Source organism: Neovison vison, chromosome 6 (genome assembly GCF_020171115.1).
Source record: "Neovison vison isolate M4711 chromosome 6, ASM_NN_V1, whole genome shotgun sequence".
NCBI lineage: Eukaryota > Metazoa > Chordata > Mammalia > Carnivora > Mustelidae > Neogale > Neogale vison.
In genome coordinates this window covers 153,391,826-153,410,864 of record NC_058096.1, presented here as the reverse complement: position 1 = coordinate 153,410,864, position 19,039 = coordinate 153,391,826, and the positions used below count along the sequence as shown (strand labels likewise).

Below are 19,039 nucleotides of genomic sequence, written 5' to 3'. Positions count from 1 at the left end.
AGGAGAAAGAAGTCCATACTATACAACATGGGAGCTGATTTAACCTCTTTCCTTAACCAAAATGGAGTTAAAGGACATCATGACTCAACTTCCCTTTTGATGCTGTGGGGGAAATGATATTCTATAGAACAAATCGCAGGCAGGCAGGAGTATCCGTTACCTTCATGTGGCTGGCAAACAAATGAAGTTTCTGCTCATGAAGGTGATTCTTTACCATTGCCTTTGAAAATGTCAGTCAAATAAGAAGGCTTTGCTACTCCTCAAGATATAAGTTCTTTTATATAAAAGTAATTTAAATAAATCCTAGATGTCTGTATTTCTTCTGTTCTGCCAGTCAAAACAATCATGTTCCTCTCCAAATCTTTATTCAGACATTCATCTTTAAGAAGTTCTGGGAAAGGAAGCCAAAGAACACTTGACCTCCAGGCCTATATGGCGAAGACACACCCTTCCTGTGTAAACATGTCCATCTCCCTGATTATGTGAAGGACCTTGAAGCTCTGGAGAAGAGCAAAACGACAGGGCTGTGGCAACTACCACAGTCTTTTATAAAAGGCAACCTGTGTCTACTGGTAGGCATGACATGACCCTCAAAAAGGCAGACTACACAGTGTGTAAAAGAAAAACTGCCCCAAAAGAGAAGGAGAAAAAGAAAAATGACTCATTACATAGCCTTAAACTCTAGTCAGACTCAGGGACAAAGCCCTCAGAGAAGTGTGTCTTGAAGGAGGGAATTCTCCCGTCCTCAATATGGCTTCTGATTTTTGAGGCAAAGAACAGGGCTTCTGATGTGAACCCTACCATCCCCTCTTTACAAGTTCGGTACAGAAATATAAAAACACAATAGGACCGTAGTGTTTGTCTTACATTTACCTAGAAAATTAGACAGCAAGGGAGCATGAGATAAAAAAATGGTAAAATGACAGAAACACAAATTTGTGAGTCTTTACAATGCCTCAGACAGTTTCATCTTTCTGGGCTTCTGTTTCTATATTATCTGTAAAACAGGGTAATTATACCCACTCAGAGGGTTGTTTCCAAAATTAAATATGACATCCAGGTGAAACAGTTTACATAAAACACTCTATTAACATGAGGGACTATTAAAAAATTATAGCCAGACATGGTCAACATGTTTTCTTCAAAGTTATCACACCAGCCTTTTTTCCTTTTTTCCTACGGGTGCTCTTTCCCCCATAAGCCTCAAAAAGAATAAAGTTATTCAAATCCCTGCTCTTTTCTGTTTTCCTGACACTAGTTTTTTATCTGCCTGGACAGGCTGGCAAATGACTATTTTTACGATGTTTGTTGTGCTTTTCATATTCATTTAACAGCCATTTTAACAACAAAAGACATTTTATATGTTCCCAAGAGATATGTGCCAGAGGGGGCTGTGGGCAGACATGTTCACAAACATCTGGATCTTCCACTGCAGCCCTGGTCACTGCTGATAAAGGGCACACAAGTGGCTGCTTTCAACTACCACCTCCGGCCCCTTCATTAACTTCAAGGCACTTCCATTCGGAGAGCACAAGTGCCAAGGTGGGTTCCACGGTCACTTCCTGTAACTGGGAAGAAGTGACACTGGATCAGTTTTTCCCGAGATTTTCAGGGACTCCCTCTAAAGACTCTTTTCTCATTATTATTACCATTAATATTAACTGAAGTACAGTTGACATTCAATATTAGATATTAGCTTCAGGGGTACAACAGAGTGATTGGACAGTTGGCACCTTACAAAATGCTCACCATGACTTGCTTTACCATAAATTTTATTAAAGTACTGATGGTACATTGTGTCAGAGGTCAAGGCGAAGATTTCCCTTCCAGAACTTAAAGATGAATGTCTGAATCAAAGTAGAGAGAGAAAAACAAAACTGTTTGGACTGGCAGAATATGGGTCACACAGACATCTACCATTCAGTCAGTCACTTTTTTTTTTTTAATTAAATATTTTTCTTTTTTTATACGACAGAGAGCACAAGTAGGCAGAGAGGCAGGTAGAGAGAGAGGGGGAAGCAGACTCCCTGCTGAGCAAAGAGCCCAATGCAGGGCTCGATCCCAGGACCCCGAGATCATGACCTGAGCCGAAAGGCAGAGGTGTAACCCACTGAGCCACCCAGGCGCCCCTAGTCAGTCGCTTTTAAGAAGGAGTTATACCTTGAGGAGTAACCAAGTCAATAAGCTTGGAGCACAGGTAACTGTAGTTCCAACAGTTATTCAAAAAGTAAAATGGGACTATCAAGAAACCAGGTTCCTTCCTTGCCCTGAAGATACAAATATTACATTAATAAGCTGGTAGCTGGTAACAGGAGACACTCTTGAGTTTGGCCAAACGTTTCACACAGCGCTGCATAAGTGATTACGTAACGGCCACAAACATCCTCACCAAAGGCATCATCAAAATCTTGAAAGAGAAATGTTTTCAGCAGTTCTGAAAGCTAACCAACAGTACATCAAATTAAAAGTATTCTATCTCAACCATTTCTCTTTATAATATGCCACAGAATATTAAGACAGAAAATTCTTGTTTCATCTCCTGATTCCCCGAGATAGTGCAGATAGGGCATTGTTAGTCCATGCTTAAGTAATGTTATGAATTCAGGAAAGCTCCCCAATTCCCCTGGAAGAGGGGCTCCCTGGGTGACAATCCGGCTGGAAGAGAGGCAGGAGCATGTCTGGAAACTGTGCTGTTAAAGTCAGGAGTCACCTTTGCAACAGGGGATGTCTTCCCTCAAGCAGGTAGAAAGGTGTCTTCTGACGCTCTCCACTGCACCTAAACCCCTTCGTTCAACTACTCCTTCTCCAACTATCCCAGTGATAGGAGATAATCTGCAATTCATAAAAAAATGAAAGGCAGGAGTGGCACAAAAAATCTTGAGTCAGATAATGTGATTTACTTTATGACTTTTTTTGGCGCCTACCGGCATAACACGTTGGGTCCTCTACAAAAGATTCACACACAAGAGGAGAGATGAATCAAAGGCAGTCTGTGACCGATGGAAAAGCAACAGGTCTTAACACCCACAGACTGCAGCTCCCCCAAATTCACAGAAGCTAAAGACTGAAGGCACAGGGAACCTCCCCTGCAAAGAGAAACTTACACGCATCAGATCATTCAAAATTTCCCACAAGCCCATTGTTCCCTCAAGGTGGCTTTATTATAAATGACAAAGCCCCTGATGACACACTTGATGGTGAGAAGGTAAACAGTCTAGAAAAAAAAAAAAAAAGCATATACAAATTTAAATATAAATACATAAGTAGAAATATAAATTATTTATATATGTGTATGTGCGTGTGTGTGTATAACCTATAATCCCGTCTTGGATTTATAAGCAGTTTCTCTGGCCTTTAAAAGTAATGAATTCTAAACAGCAACAATCTTTCAATGAGAACGCACAGAGAGTGCCAGGGAAGAATCAGATGGGAGATTCTCCATTAAAGAATTTTCATTCTAATAACAGGCACATGCATGCAGCCACACACATAAAGTCACCTGAGTGTGGAAGCCAGGCCTGTTGGTGAGGCTGTGAAGAGGAAAAAGGAGGGAAATCTGACTGGTATAACTAACTGAAGAGCCAAGAGAGGAAAGGACATCTACTCAGGTGTTATTTCAGCATGTGTTTGGAGGGCATGGGTAGAGAATGGGAAAATTGGGATAACAGTCACCAGTTAGAAAATCTAAAAGCAGAAGCATGTGTGAGGATGTCCAGTTTAAAGGGATCTAGGGCCTGAGACATGTATAAGAGCAGAAAGGGAAATGGGGGAAAGGCTTGGTCTCATTCACGCATGGAATCATCTAACTGGTCCTGTGACCCCAAGATGCATCTTAAGAAACAAGGATATTGACACAACCCCTGACCTCAAAGAAAAAGTCAGGGCCGTATAATCAGTCACCTGGGATCCACAGAGAAGATCAGGGAAGCCTCTCTATCAGGAGCCAGCTATTCAAAATGTTATCTGGGGAAAAGATTTAACTGATGGCCATGGATATGTATTAAAGAGAAAAGGGACATAGGGCATCCATAGGCAGAAACCAAAGAGCTTCTCACACCAGACAGAAAACACGAGTTCAGACTTGCATTGTGGTAGCATGATTTAAGAGTAAAAATGAAACCAAATGGCTATGTATTTCATGTAAAGGCATTCCTGTTGTAAAAATTTGTCTGATTCCGAGATTCTAGGTAATAAGATTTACAGTTATTATGATAAATAAGTTGAGATTTGATGCAAAAGGCAGCAACATGAGATACAGGTTTCTATGGAAAGTTTTTTCTGTTTCTTTTTTTTTTTTGCCGAGTACAGTTACAATGTCAGAAGGAAAAAAAAATACGTAATAAAGTCATTCAAAAAAAGTCAGAAAGAGGTGTGAGAACTGATTGTTGTTACTGGCTGAGACCAATAATTCTTAGAGGCAAAAGTAATGGAGGTGCAAAAAATTGCCTTATGATGAATAAAATACCAATCACCGAAAAACCCACTGGTAGCATGATCTGAACAGACTAAAAAAATGTTGATGGATTCCAGAAAAATTCAGTGAGTTCTCACTCAGCATCAATGAAATAAGTTCCTCAAGGTAAAAGATAAAAAGTTTTTTAATGTCGAAGACTAGAACCATGTCCTGAAAAACCTGGCATTAATTCATTAATTTATTGGGTACATACTTTGTATACAGCACAGTGCTACACGCTTTAAGAAACACCAAGGTATAATAGCTCTTAATGAAGGCCTACAAATGGCAAGGCAGTTCTATGATTAAATGTCTAATGAGTAAACGTGTTAAAAATGTTACGGGTTCAGCAGAGAAACGGATCTCTAGGATCTACAGTTTTGGGTCAAGGGAAAGAACCATGGAAGATGTTTTGGATAAACAGACAGGATAAAACTGACTCACTAATTGACTTGACTTGCTGTCAGAGCATTTGCTTCTGCTAGCCTCAGTGTGTTCATTACATACAGTTAAAAGGGGGCCTTGTCCCTAGGGAGGAGTCAAAACGCCCTCATAATACTAGAAGCTACTCTCCCTGGAATCCCTGTTTTCCTCGGGGACAGAACGAAGTCTGATCTGATTCACCAACACTACTGCAGGTCCTTCGATCCCTCTGTGGAAGATGCTTTAAGGCTACTGGGGCAGCATGTCGCAAACGTCCGGGCATATGTACACGAATCCCCTGGGGATCTTGTTAAAATGCTGGTTCTGAACAGGCCCAACATTCTGCATTTGCAGTAATTCTCAGTGATGCAGGTGCTGCTGGGTCTGGACCACCCCCTTTGAGTAGCAAGGCATTAGAACACCTTCAGCTACTGTTATCAGGGGGTGATATGAAAGCATCTTGTTGGGGTCAGATTGCTTGAGCTCCCGATCTGGACCTCGTGCCTATCTAACTCATGATAGGTACATGTTAAGTGAGGCTCACGAAGGGGTGAGAAGTTGGAACAAGCCGGACTTCCCAGAGGTGATGGAAAACAGAAAACCGCAAAAAGGAAGAGACTGGCTGGTCTGGGGCTCCTTGGAATAAATTAATAGGTGATGAGAGAGGCAATATAAATTATATAATTAATTATGACAGAAACTATAAGAATAAAAGAGTGCCCAGGAAGGGCTGCGATTGTTAGAAACTGTTTTACAACAATGTAATTTTTGGGATTCCAGAATAGTGAATGCACAATGCGACGCCGGTTGTTGTAACTGTTGTTTTTCCTTTTCACACATCTGAGGTCGAATTTTATCATACATACAAAGTATGTACCCCAATACAATGCCTTTTAGAGAACAAAACATAAAAGTGATATGAAGTAACAAGACAGTCATTCAAAGCAATAGTTAGATTTCTCCTCTGTGCTAACTGGTGTTTGCAGACCATACAGAAATGCAATTATGGGGCTTATAGCTACTCCCCTGCCGAAAAAAGAGTCTGCAATCTGCCAATCTGTAGCAAATTCTGTCTTTTCTGAGAATATTTTAAGAAAAAGTGGTGGACAGATCTTTGAAAGGCAAGAGAAGACTAATTATATTCAGACGAGTTTCTTTTCTTTTCCCCCAAAACACAGAAGCTCCTTTAGGACTTTCTTTTCCTAGACACAGCAAAGCATTTCATAATTCTCTTCCTCAGGAAAAACTTTCACAGATTCTTCAACCAATTCAGAAGAAGGGGAGAATGAGAACACCATAATTAACAAAAGAGAAATGGTATTACCACCAAAACCAAATAAACCTTTTTTTTTCAGCAAGGAAAAAGTGCTAGCTCAAGTAAACATACTATTTAGTCAGGGTGTATGCTCAGGCACCTGTAGCAGGAAATTTTCAAAATAAATATGGCTTCGTTCTCTTTTTTCAATAGTAGTCAACTCCGACAAACTCCAAGTGGATGTTTGCGGTATGTGTCTGCTCTGTCCTGTTATGACTTTTGAGTTTTCTACTTCGATTAGTTAAGGATTATGTTTTTACATTAATTTCAATGGTTTCCTCCGCTAAAGCTACAAAATGAAACATTTCAGAACAGAAAAAAACTGAAAATCTCATCTAGTCCAATTCTTGGCATTGTACCTAGACAAAAATGAGAACCAGTGAGGCCAAGGGACTTGGCCAGATCACCCAGACACCTTGGTTGCCAGTATAACACACTTTAGTCTTCACCAGCTCTCTTGTAGGTAGAGTCTCCATCTCAAACTAAGGGTCAGATCTGGGTTTCATTCAAGATCGAGGTTCTGTGATAATTATATATTTACAACTTCTTCTCTACTTGGCATGGGGCCTCTGAACTAGGAAAAAAAATGAAGGGTTTAGCTAAACCTGGAAAAAGAAGTTTGTGTTTGGTGATGTAACAATGCAGACTTCAGTCTCCGTATGGGGGTGCGTGGTAGAAGAGGAGGCATTTCTATTTATTTTTCTAGGCCAAAAAGCAAATCCTACCATTAAGCATAGATTTGGGTCTTGTGAATGTTGAAGCTTTTAAATTTCAGGGGCACCCTAAGAAAAAGAATATAAAAATTAAGAATAGAAATTAAGGTATGAAAGTGAATACTTAAAATTTTAAATGTCATCTTACAAATTGCAAATTTTAAAAAGCTACAAATACCACAAACATAAAATTTGAAAAGAAATGATTATTTTTATTAGTAAACTGCCTGACATGCTTCTGAGATATTTTTATTACCTTTTTTGATTGCATACTCTTTGATTGCGTCTTCCAATGATATTTTGTAATAGTCTGTATAGAAAGAATCGAAAAATAAATCAGTCTTTCCTCTAGAACTGTTGATCCGAATTCGTAATTTATTTTTGAATGGCTTGGAAAGAGTTTCAGCTTTATCATTCATTTTAAGTGATAAACTATAAATGTTCTGAATTGTCTCTAAATTTGGGAAAACCTCTATCAAGTTCCTTTTATATGGTGAGCTATAATAGTCAAGGCATAGCAAGATTTCTTAAATATTCTTGGACTTGATTGACACTCACTAACTACATTGCCAGTCTCCCTTCCAAAGCCAGGATATGGGTCTACACCAGGCGTAAGCCTTAAAAGTTATAATCCAGTCACTCATGGTGAATCCACCTTGGCATACTATATATATCCCTCATGTATTTATGCATCCTTTAATTCCCCCAATCCTTCCAAACAAGGTTTAGTTTTGCTCAGAATATCTAAAAATTCCTTGACGGCATAAATACTCCACGATTTGACCAGTGATGTATATATTCCATTCTCCCATTGAGGTCACTAGACCGGCATGACATTTGATTACCTGGTGTAGGAATCAAACATTATTTTATTTAGCTAAAGAAATTAAATGGGATAATAAATGAAAAACAATATAGCATTAGAAATATGTTGGTTATTACCATTATTTTTCTCAACCCCTATGTTCTCCCACCACCCATGCTACAATAGAGAACAGTTTATGTCAACTGAGGTGACCTAGTCTCAGTATAGTATATAACAATTGAAGGCCAGGTCCCTAGACCAGACCATCTTGGTTCCAACCCCAACATAATCACTTGATAACAGGGCAGCCTTTGCTAAGTTTTCTAAACTCCAAAGTGCTTATAATGAGTATTATAAAATCTACCTCTTGGAGTTGATTTGAAGGTTAACTAAAGAGAAGAAGTGTTCAGCACAATCTAGGCAGTGGAAGATCTTGGTAAGTGAGCTCCATACATTAGTGGGAAACTGGTCCAAGAAGGCTCACGAATGCAGCTTCCTCAAGAGAGGGACACAGCTCCCTGGAAGCATGGAGCCAATTCAATTTCCCTACGTGGAAAAGTTTCATAGAGTTTTAGGATGACCACTAGTCATCCACAAAGCAGCAGAGTGAGCTTCCTCCCAAGTCAGTGAATCCTCTAATGATTTACAGCTTTCACAGATAAGACCTGCTGTGGCATAGGCTCAGAGCATGCACCTGACCCCATATTTTCCTTCGAAACATTCATGTTTGTTCTGCCAACTCCCTGGCTCTCTAAAATGCAGTTTTGACAACCTTATACCTTTTATAGTGTCAGAAGGGCTTTTTACTTCTTAACACTGTTCTAATGTTCTTGTTTTCCTTACAGAGCTTGAGAAGGCCATAGATCACTCAAATAAACATTTACAATAATAGAAAAAACATCCAGAGAAGTTTCACCTTGCCTAGTGTTTCCAATACACATAGGAAATGCCAATACAGCACTAGGAAATCTTAAAAAAAAATGTGTTAAGTGAAATAATGGACAGGACAAGTCAAATTAATAGAACTCAAGTTTCCTTCAAGACAATACAAACTATGAAAAGCTGAATTTCTCAAAGAAGATACAACGTTATGATTACGGAAGGAGTCTTAGCTTTTTTGCTAATGACCAGTCTCTCCAGGAAGAACAAAATAAAATCAACAAAAACCAATCTGGTGCCCCATACCTCTGCAAAGGAATGTTGTTCCAATGGCACTGGAAGACTCAGGGTGAGGGCATACGGAGGCCCACATACCAAAGATAAAAATACTGGAAATTAATAAATCAAGTGGAGAAACTGTCCCATAAAATAGGTTTTGTCCTACCTTGACTGGCAAATGTATCTTTGTGATACTTTGGAAAGCCTAGTATAATTATGAAACTCTTAACTACTCAAGTCCTTTTCTGGAACTGGATGCTTTGGGTAAACATTATCCCAGGCCTGGCCAGTAATACCTTCCTCTTTTCACTGCCTGCTCCGTCCTATATCAAGTGGGGTCTTGTGAGATATGCATGGACACCCAAGTTGTAACACATCCCTGCACACACCCCACATATGCACGGCTCCCCCGTAGCCACCCCTTAGATGCACAGAGGTACCCAAAAGTCCATATAGCCTGTAAAAGTTAACCCAGGGCTATTTGGACAGTGAAGTGTTATTCCCAGGTACCTGAAATGTGATCTAAAAAAGGGAGGGATTTGGACTCAGAGGCCCAGAGTCTTCTTACCCCATGGACAGGGGTCTGACTTGAGAAGACCAAAGGCAGTGCCTTCTAAGATCCAAGGCAGAGGCCCCTTTTGCCCACATACTAGGCCTATATTTTAACGGAGTTGAAAAAATTGAGGGGGGGATCTCATCATAAAAGAAGAAAGAAAAGAAAAGAAAAGAAGGGAAGGAGAAAAGGGAAAGAAGGGAAGGAAAGGAAGAAAAAGAAAAAAAAGGAGAAGAAAGTGAGAGAGAGAGGGAGAAAGGAAGGAAGGAAGGAAGGAGAGAGAGAGAGCTGCATGTCTTGACAGCAAACAGCCTTTTCCACCTATATCCTCACATCCTCAGAAGTCACGGGCATTTACTCTGCAACTAAACCCATTCTAATGAACTAAGCTTCAGCCCTGTAAACAAAACAAGGATATTGGGGAACCCTTAAAAGCCTAAAGAGGAGATCTTGAGTTGACTACATCTAAGGAGGCTAGCTTCATGTTGAATGCCAAGACCTAAAAAGCTGATCACAGCAAGTAAAAGGCCAGATCCTATCATGAGGAGAAGAATCTTAACCCCCTACAAGTTTTCAAATTAGTGGGACCTCAAAAGTCAAATCATGCCATCCGCCTGTTATGTTGGATAAATTCTGTTCTTTCTGCCCTCACCAACGGTTGTTTAAGACCTGTACACAGATGCTGGTCCTACGTGCCTGGAACGTGGGATGTACAATACCCAGCTCTGAAAACTGTGCTCGTCCCGCTGTTGTAAACAGTCGAACCATGGGGTCACATGAGGTGGGTCCCGCCACTAGGACTCTGTGGTCAGATTAGGAAGAGCAGAGTTTCCTTCTAAAGAGATGGCCCTATCTTGATTTTCTATGGTACAGAGATACTCAGGAAGGAGGCAGATCATGCAAGCCAAGCAAATCGTGAAATCAGGAGCACTGAATTGATGGTATCAGATGGTAAATTTCCCCTTCTCAAACACGAGGACGCCTTAGCCCCTCCCTAACTTCCATCTCAACATAGGTGCTCACAGATGGATTTTGTGAAAGAGCCTAGCTGAATGCAAACAGGGCAAGCTGAGAACGCATGCACACCCACCCACATGCACACGCACCCACCCCCCCACACGTACACGCACACGCACGCACACCCACACACATGCACACGCACGCATGGGCAAACCTCAAGAGACCTTGAGCAGACTCCACCTTCCCCATCTAGAAATAAAGTTAACAAAACTTATCTTGCAGACTTCTTCTGAAGATCAAATTAGATAAGTCATGTCAAGCAGCTGGCTCAGAGCAGATTTTCAAATGTTGGTTTCCCTTTTCCCCCCACTCCTCCCTGAAAGGAGCCAGTGTGCCTGCTCAGCATTCTAAACCTTTCTGACATGCCAGGCAAGAAGGGAGAGTCATCGTATTGCCTTGGTTAGAAGCAACACACACCTGGGGGGCAAAATGTGACATGAAAAAGAGGTAGCACAAAATAAGTGGTGAGCATGCACACCCCTAGTGCATATCTGCTAAGCCACTTCCACTGAAAATCATGTGTTAATTCGGCCGAAGCTACACGTGAGGAGCTGGAGGGCAGAAGCTAACAAGGTGACAGAGTTATGCCTTTATGTGGAAATTGGCTAAATAATGCCATGCTCTAGCCAGGAAGTACGTTTCCTCTGCACCCTATTTTAAACTGTTTTGGTGGTTTGCATCAGACCTAAATAATACCCACACTGCTCTGCAGCAGACAGAAGCTGCTTACAAGGCCCACACTTCCCTTCGACAGACTCTGCTTCACCGCTTATAAACCAAAACATCAAACCCTGATGAAAAAAGAAACTTAAAAGCTAAATTTAGATTTTCAGCACTTCATTTTTAACGAAAGTCTCCTTTCGACAACCATCTAGAGAAGAAAAAGAGAGAGAGAGAGAGAATTCAATATTTACTGGAAAATTTCTTTGGTGAAACCCTAAAGTTCTGGAATAGCTTAGAATGTCTTATACCAATTCAAAATGTATAGCTAAAGGGACTGCATGAGAACTTTCCAGCATGTTTGTCAGAAAAGGAAGCATCTTTTTCCATATCTCATCAGAATAAAAAAAAAATACACACCAATTACATACTATAAAAATAGCCAAACTGCTTACTTAGATCAGAGTCAAAACTAGTAGCTAACAGGTAGAGTAGTTAACTACTAGTAGTTTAACTAGAGTAATTAATAATAAACCACAAGTTAAACTACTCTACTAGTTAACAACTAGAGTAGTTTACTACTTACTCTAACTTAGAGTTACTACTAGTAGTTAACTACTCTATGTTAAGTTAGTAAAAGGAAGATTTTACTATTCAGACCAAACTCCCAATAGATAAGGGCTGCTTGGTTGTTAAAATGGTTGCTCTGGATTGTACCAGGAGCCCAGCTCAACGTTTCTTGGGTGCTAGGTGATGTTTCTGGTCCTTCCAGAAACCCTGGATATGGAGAAATTAATAAGACACGCCTCCTGCTTTTGAGAGGCTTGACTGGCAAGGGAGTCACGTAAAGATGTAATTTCAGCTATTGTTATGAGCTAAGAGAGAGGCCTGTCCTCAGGAGGGGATGTTTAGCTCAACCACTAGGCATTCAAAGGGGTTTCCTTGGGCAGATGACACTTAAGTCTGAAAGATGAGGGAAAATTATTCAGGTGGCTGGAATTCCAGAATGTCAGCAGCTTGAACAAAGGCCCTACTAAGCTGCCCAGGGACTGTGTATGTAGGATGACCAGGATACAGTGGGAAAGTGTGAGCCTTGGTGGGATGTGAAGTCTCAGAATCAAATGGCAAGCAGGTCATGGAGGATCCTATTGAGGTCTGAGTTCGGAGTTAAAAATAATAATGAATGGGGCGCCTGGGTGGCTCAATGGGTTAAGCCTCTGCCTTCAGCTCAGGTCATGGTCCCGGAGTCCTGGGATTGAGCCCCGCATCGGGCTTTCTGCTGGGTGGGGAGCCTGCTTCCCCCTCTCTCTCTCTGCCTGCCTCTCCGCCTGCTTGTGATCTCTGTCTGTTAAATAAATTAAAAAAAAATAATAATAATAATGAAAGCTGGTATTTACTGAGCATTTACTATGTGGCAGGCACTGGGCTAAGCACTTCAAAGCATTATTTCATTTAATCTTCACCATAACTCCAGAATCCCAATTTTATAAATGGGTATGGGGTTAGAGAAGGAAGGGGACTGTGTCCCCTTACACAGCCAGTAAATGGAAGCTGGGTCTGGAACCCAGGAGGCCTCCATTCCAAAACTCGTATCTTGAAGCTTCTCCTCAAAAGAAAGATTAGATGGGCACATTGGGTCCACCACACTGGCTATAGAATGGAGGACTGGGGTGGGGGCCTATAACATGGCAGGCATAGAAAAGAACAGATGAAGAAAAAGGAAGACATTCAGAGGGACTGAGAAAAAAACATTCGACTTGCTCCCTTCCAAGTGCATTCAACAATCAAACAGCTCTTGTAAAAGGGGAGTCTAGAAAATAAACCACCAGTATTCATTAACGCTCCCAAGCACACAGGGTTAAACTATGTGTCCTGGTCTTTGCCTTTAACACCCTTCCATCCATTCAACTGTCTTATTCATTTTGGATAGTGTCTCCAGGTCTAAGTCTCCTGCCTGGTACAAGAAGACGCTCTATAAATACGGTGAGAAGGACCAATTAGTAATCACTGTTTTTTTACAATGGCACCAATGAGGTGTCATTCTTAATTGGAAAAATGGGGTTAAAAAATAAAGAAAAATTTTAAAAGTTGTGTTGATAACTAAGGATTATAAAACTAAAATGGAAATCATGTAGCAGTTAAGGCAGCTACACAGACAATAATAAGGACTCATCACCATGGGGTGCTACCTTGTAAAAAGGCAATAAATCCAAAACAGGATTTTGTATAGACCACAACTGATGTTACTAAAGGAAGTAGCCAGGAGGGTCAAAATTTGTTTTCCGAAAAGCTATAGACTAAAGATCAAATTCTGGTCCTAGTAATCACTAGTCTCTGACCTTGACAAAAATAAATACATAATTAATATGATTTTAGGTAAGAAGTTTATCTGTATGTTACTTTTACCAACACTGAGTCCTCAACAGAATTCTCTTGTTAGATATTTGAAAAGTACCAGTCACATTTTCCAGATCTGAAGAGTTTTCTAACATTTAAGATTTCCCCCTAAAGAATCATTACTTAATTTGGGGCATTGAGGAAGGGTGGATCTACAAAACAAAACTAAAAAGGCTTTAAGTACATTTCTTAGTGAAGTTTGTTCTTTTTTTTTTTTTTTTTAAGATCGTATTTATTTATTTGACAGAGAGAGATCACAAGTAGGCAGAGAGGCAGGCAGAGAGAGAAAGGAGGAAGCAGGCTCCCTGCCGAGCAGAGAGCCCGATGCGGGACTCGATCCCAGGACCCTGAGATCATGACCTGAGCCGAAGGCAGCGGCTTAACCCACTGAGCCACCCAGGCGCCCAGTTTGTTCTTATACTGAAATCCTTGGCCCACTTATCAATCTATGGAACAGAAGATGGACTTTTTGGGGGGCCTAAAAGGATGTTGCTAGGCATCTCATTTCCTCGTATCTTATCACACAGGAAGATATTTTGAAAAGTGTCTTGACAGTTTAGCAGTTATTTTAGAAAAATCCTGAAACTGCTTACTTATATGGAAAATTAAAATGGAAGTGGAAGTAGATATCTCGTTTTCATTATAGCTACCTTCAACCTTCCAGTATCTTTGAAAATTTAATTTCAAATGAATGCAAATTCCAAAATGATTCCTTAGTTCAAATTTGGAAACTTTAATTCCATCAAATATGAAATCCGTGGGTTGTTTAAAACTGTTCAAAAGCCCAAATAAAAAGTCACTAGGCTTTTAAGTTAATTGTTTAGAAATGTGTATATAGATGAAATGAAACTGACTCATGAACTACTGAGTCTGGAATTTGAAAATGCATAAATCTTATCCTTGTAAACAAAATCTAACGAAATCAAGGTCATTTGATTTCCTTCTTTCCTAGCTTGAAACAAAAGTTTTAATGATTTTTAACATATTTTTGTTGTTTACAACAGTGTTTCTTCCTCATGCCGTTCAAAACTCCCATCTCCATGCCACCTTCAAGAAGAAACATCATTTTAAAAAGTTCTCAATTCACTTCAAATACTCTGAGGCCTACCATTTAGAACCTGGTGCTTATTTCTTCTAGACAAACCTAAAGGTAAGTCTGTCCGTGGCCCTGGTAAATAAAGCAAGCTCCTCAGGGTGATGTGGGCTATCAGGGCATCTCCAAGTCACCAAAGGGGAAAGAGAGCGACAAGATGTCACAGATGAAGGGGATGTAAAGTTATCCAAATCTAACCATTTTACAGATGAGGAAGCTGAGGCCCTCAGGTTCCAAGTACTCAGTTAACCCAGGCCCCAGCTGCAGATAACTGGGTTATGCAGATCACGGCTGCCAAAAAGTAATAATTTTTAAAGTCTCAAGGGGGTTCGGTACTTTCCATAACAAATAATTAAGAACTCAATTCTTGCATTTTTCACCTCCGAAAACGTCCAGAGATGGGGAGCTCAGGGACAGTAAGGAATTTAACCTTTCCTTTTCCCTCAAAGGACAGTTGCAGAGAACCATCACCTCCGGCAAGGCAGGGCTGTCTGGCTCCAGGCAACATCTCCGGCACCCAACACCTAGCACCTAGTCGGCACCGAGTTAGTAATTCCCCGCCTGCCACCTGACAATCCCCGCTCCCTACCCTACCTACGCCCAGTCCTTGGTGGAGCCAGAAAACTTTCTTTTGGAAATTGCCTGGTTCCGTGAAACTTTCATACAGTGACTTAGGGCCGAGAAGCGGGCCTGGGGGAACGTGCGGCGTCTCCCCAGAGCCCAGGCTGGAATCGCGGGCCACTGAAGGGGGTGTCTGGCCGAGAGCTGGGTGGGCACGCGGCATCGCCCCGGGGCGCGGCGACCCCAGGTGCGCCAGCTGCTTTGGCGGCCTCGGCGGCCTCCGCTGCGGGCCGCGGCTCCCCAGCCTCCTTGAGATACCCAAGCAACTTCTCAAACTTCCCTTTCCGGGGGTGGGGGCTCGCCTCGAAAGCGGCCGGCACAACGCCTTTCCTGCCCGCACAAAGGGGGCCCGACGTGCCCCGCGCCCCTTCCCCTTTAACTTTCCTCCTCTTTTGAAAGAGAAACTCAGAGCCCGGCGCCTCGGGGAGCCGCGCTGCGTGGGTGCAGCCGAGGGAACTTTCCCGTTTCCGCCCGAGCGCCGGGCGCCCGGGGCCGACTGTCAAAGCGCAGCGGGGACCCCCCGGCGCCCCGCCGAGCCCACCTGGAGGCCACTCACCCGACTTCTGAACTTGCGGCGGGATCGTGCTGGCGATGCGCGTCCACAGGATGATGTGCAGCGGCCACAGGCCCCTGAGCAGCCCCCGACCCATGGCAGCCCCCGCCGCTCGTCATAGACCGAGCCCCGAGCGCAGCGGACGGCGCCTCCCGGAGCCCCGGCTGCGCCTCCGCGCCGCGCCCTCTCGGGACCCCGCGCCGGCCGGCAGGGCAGATGCGCGGGCCAGATGTGGCGCCGCTCGCCTGCCGGGAGGGGGCCTGGAGGCCGGCAGGGCGCGGGGAGGCCCCCGGCGGCCGAGGGGAGCTGCGCAGGAGGCCGGCTCCTGCCCCTGGCGAGCGCGCGCGCGGGGGTGTCTTCGGTCCGTGCGCGCGAGTGACTCACTCAACTTCACCCGGGCGCCGCGGGGGAAACAGGAAACTCCTCGCCAACAGCTGGGCAGGACCTCTCGCCGCCCGAGAGCTTTCTCCCTCCACTCGGCTTCCAGCCCTCCTCTCTCTCCTGACTGCCAATCATGTCCCTGAGACCGGCCCCTCCGAGGGCTTTGGCAAACTTTCAGCTGCCCCCACCGCCCTCGGGAGTTCCTGGCTCCAAGTATTTACCCTGGCGTGACTGAGGGCACGCGTTTCAGAAAGGAGCTGAACACACAAAGTGTATACACTTCCAGAGCTCCCCCAGGGAGCATCTTCCGCCTCCCCAGGACCTTCTTTGCATTGTTCCCAGGTGCTCCAGAACTGTTTTCCAGCTCCCAAGAGTGGAGGCTGAAATCGGAGTTGTGAGCACATTTCTGTTTCCAATCGAATAGTAAGGATTGGCTCACTGAACTTTGGTTTCGGTTACACAGACACACGCCGCCACATTGTAAAATGTTTTGCTTAGGGTAGGTCGAAGTCCTGAAGTTCTGTTTGTTTGTTTGTTTTTGTTTTTTGTTTTTTGTTTTTTCCCAAACTTTACTGTTCAAATAGACCACCTGAGTATCTCGTGAAAATGCGGGTTCTGATCCTGGACATCCATGGTGCCACATTTCTGAGGCGCTCTCGAGCACTGCCTCCCTTTTGGAATTGCCTCTGCAAGAGTAAAAGAACAGCTGCCACAAAGTGACAGTGGTGGGACATTTTATGTTGAGACTGTATGGAGTATGGCAGAAAATGTAAATGGAAAAGTGGCCTGGGAGTCAGCTCAGTGCTGGGGTTTGCATTCCAAACCCTGCGACCAGAGACAACCCTTAGTTTCTCCTCTGTGGAAGGGGAAACAAAGGCAGCAGGACAGGATAGACTTTCAGCCCTCCCTTCTTGCTAGGGCGACCAAGTTTGTCCTCAGAGATCCTGAGGTTTAAGAAGCCCCTTCTTCTTTCCCATGCACCTTGGATTGGTAAAGAATTATATGCTCATCTTCCAGCTCTCAAAGACTTAAGTTCTGTATGGTTTGCTGGCCAGGAGATCCTCCAGTAGGCTACACAATGAACTTCCTTTATCTAAGAGAAAGATTATTTGCCAAGGCAGGTGGCCAGGCTGGCTGGGAAGAAAGGCAAATAGCTCTCCCCGGAAACCCAACTCCAAAAAACGTCCCTGTCAATCTAAGCATTCATTTGTTTGATCCCGGAAACTTCAAGTCTCCTCACCATTGTTCCCCCCAACACTGAGGGGCCTCTGAATGTCTCTTAGGAAAAGACCACTTTCCAGCTCTTGAGTTCAGGAAGGGCAAGAAAATCAGGAGCGCTGGGCATTTTCTTGCTGACCAAACAGCCTTGCCTTACCAAACAGGCTTCCTGCTAATGCAGGAGCCACTTTAGTCAGAGAGTTGTGCTCAAAATCTGCTTCTTGCCATTTCCTCCACTTCCACCCTGCCCATGCCACTGCCATCACTAGGGCGGGAGATCTCCTAACCACCCATCCCCAGTCATGGGCATTCTGGGCCCAGTCACCCAGTTTCTTAGCTCAGGGCTGAAGTCCGCTTTTCAAAATGCAAACCTAATTATACCAAGCCTCTGATTAAATTCATTCAGTGCTTCCCACTGCTCTTGAGATGGAGGTTCGAAACCAGATCCTTCAATGCCCTTCCTCTCTGATAACCTTTCACTGGGCTTCTCTTCCTCTCCAGCTGAAAGTCTTTTCCAGATTCATAGAGCAATACCCACGATTCCTCCTGCACAGAGCTTTTCCCAGGGCACCCTTCCCCTTTCTCCTTCCTTCCTTTCCTCTTTACCCAGCCAACTTCTTGTCTTGCTTGGACCCATCCTAACTTCCTGGATGAACAAGCTTTCCCTGATCTCCCTGAATAGATCTTTTATTACAGGTTCTCTTAGCACCTTACGCTTCTCATTGTTAGCACTTAGTACAGCTTTGGTTTTGTGATGATTTTGTGTCATTCTTTCACTTCTATTCCTCTCTCTGACTCAAGTCCAACTTCTCTGAGGACAGGGATTACATTTTCCCCCTCGACTCACTGTTGTATCCTTAGTACCAAGCACATAATAGGTGTTTAAAAAATACCTATTGGATGAAGGAAAGAAGGAGGTCGTAAAGATTCAGAGAAAACTGGACTTCATCGTCCTTCTTATTTCACAACTCTGGAGAAGGCATTCTGTTACCTACTGAATTGAGATGTAAACAGGCTAGACTTTAGCTAAGGGTGATGTCACTATTACTTCCTTTTCTTTAAGAAGGAGAAGTTTGTGGGTTTTTTTTTTTCTTTTTTTCTAAATTTGCCCAAGTTCCTCCGGGCAGTATACATATACTTCCTTATTCCCCCAAACACACTGAGAGGTAAATAAAAATGTCCAAGGGATTCTAAAGGCTTTCTTCTCTATACTTATTACCAAGACAGATGTTTTTCGCTGTTAGAGGACAGGTTTCAGATACTCAAGACCACCGTGGAGTATTTAACTGGTGGTCTTTGTCATCATGTATCACGAATGTTGATTTTAATTTTGTTTGCCTTTAGCATTTCTGACTTAATCCCCAATCTCCTGTGAAATCGAGAGTCTGAAGTCAGCATTGCCAAGTGCAAACTCATCTCTTAGAAGCCATCACAATGAAATCAGAGACGTGTAAACTCACACATATTGCAATTTGACGATCTGAAAAATTTGTCAATATGACCTTCCTTTTGGGATTCTCGCTGAAAGAGAAGCTGATACTCTCCATTAAAACTTTGTTTTCAGAGGCGCCTGCATGGCTCAGTTGGTTAAGCCACTCACTGCCTTCGGCTCAAATCGTGATCCCTGCGTCCAGGGATCCAGTCTGACATGGGGCTCCCGGCTCTGCGGGGAGTCT

The 19,039-nt window shown here is 43.1% G+C and overlaps 1 protein-coding gene across 2 annotated transcripts in view; it reads right to left on the bottom strand.

Annotated features, from left to right (window-relative positions):
* Positions 1 to 16,081, bottom strand: part of TGFBR2 (transforming growth factor beta receptor 2) — a 90,077-nt gene extending 73,996 nt beyond the window's left edge. The window contains exons 1-2 of one of the 2 annotated variants that reach the window (XM_044252615.1): positions 15,768 to 16,081; positions 7,161 to 7,214 (exon numbers count right to left, since the gene is read on the bottom strand). In XM_044252615.1, the coding sequence (XP_044108550.1) occupies positions 7,161 to 7,214; positions 15,768 to 15,861 (148 nt within the window). In that variant the 5' untranslated portion in view covers positions 15,862 to 16,081. The remainder of the gene's footprint in view (positions 1 to 7,160; positions 7,215 to 15,767) is intronic. The other variant, XM_044252616.1, reaches the window with a different exon arrangement.
* Positions 16,082 to 19,039: the final 2,958 nt, after the last annotated feature.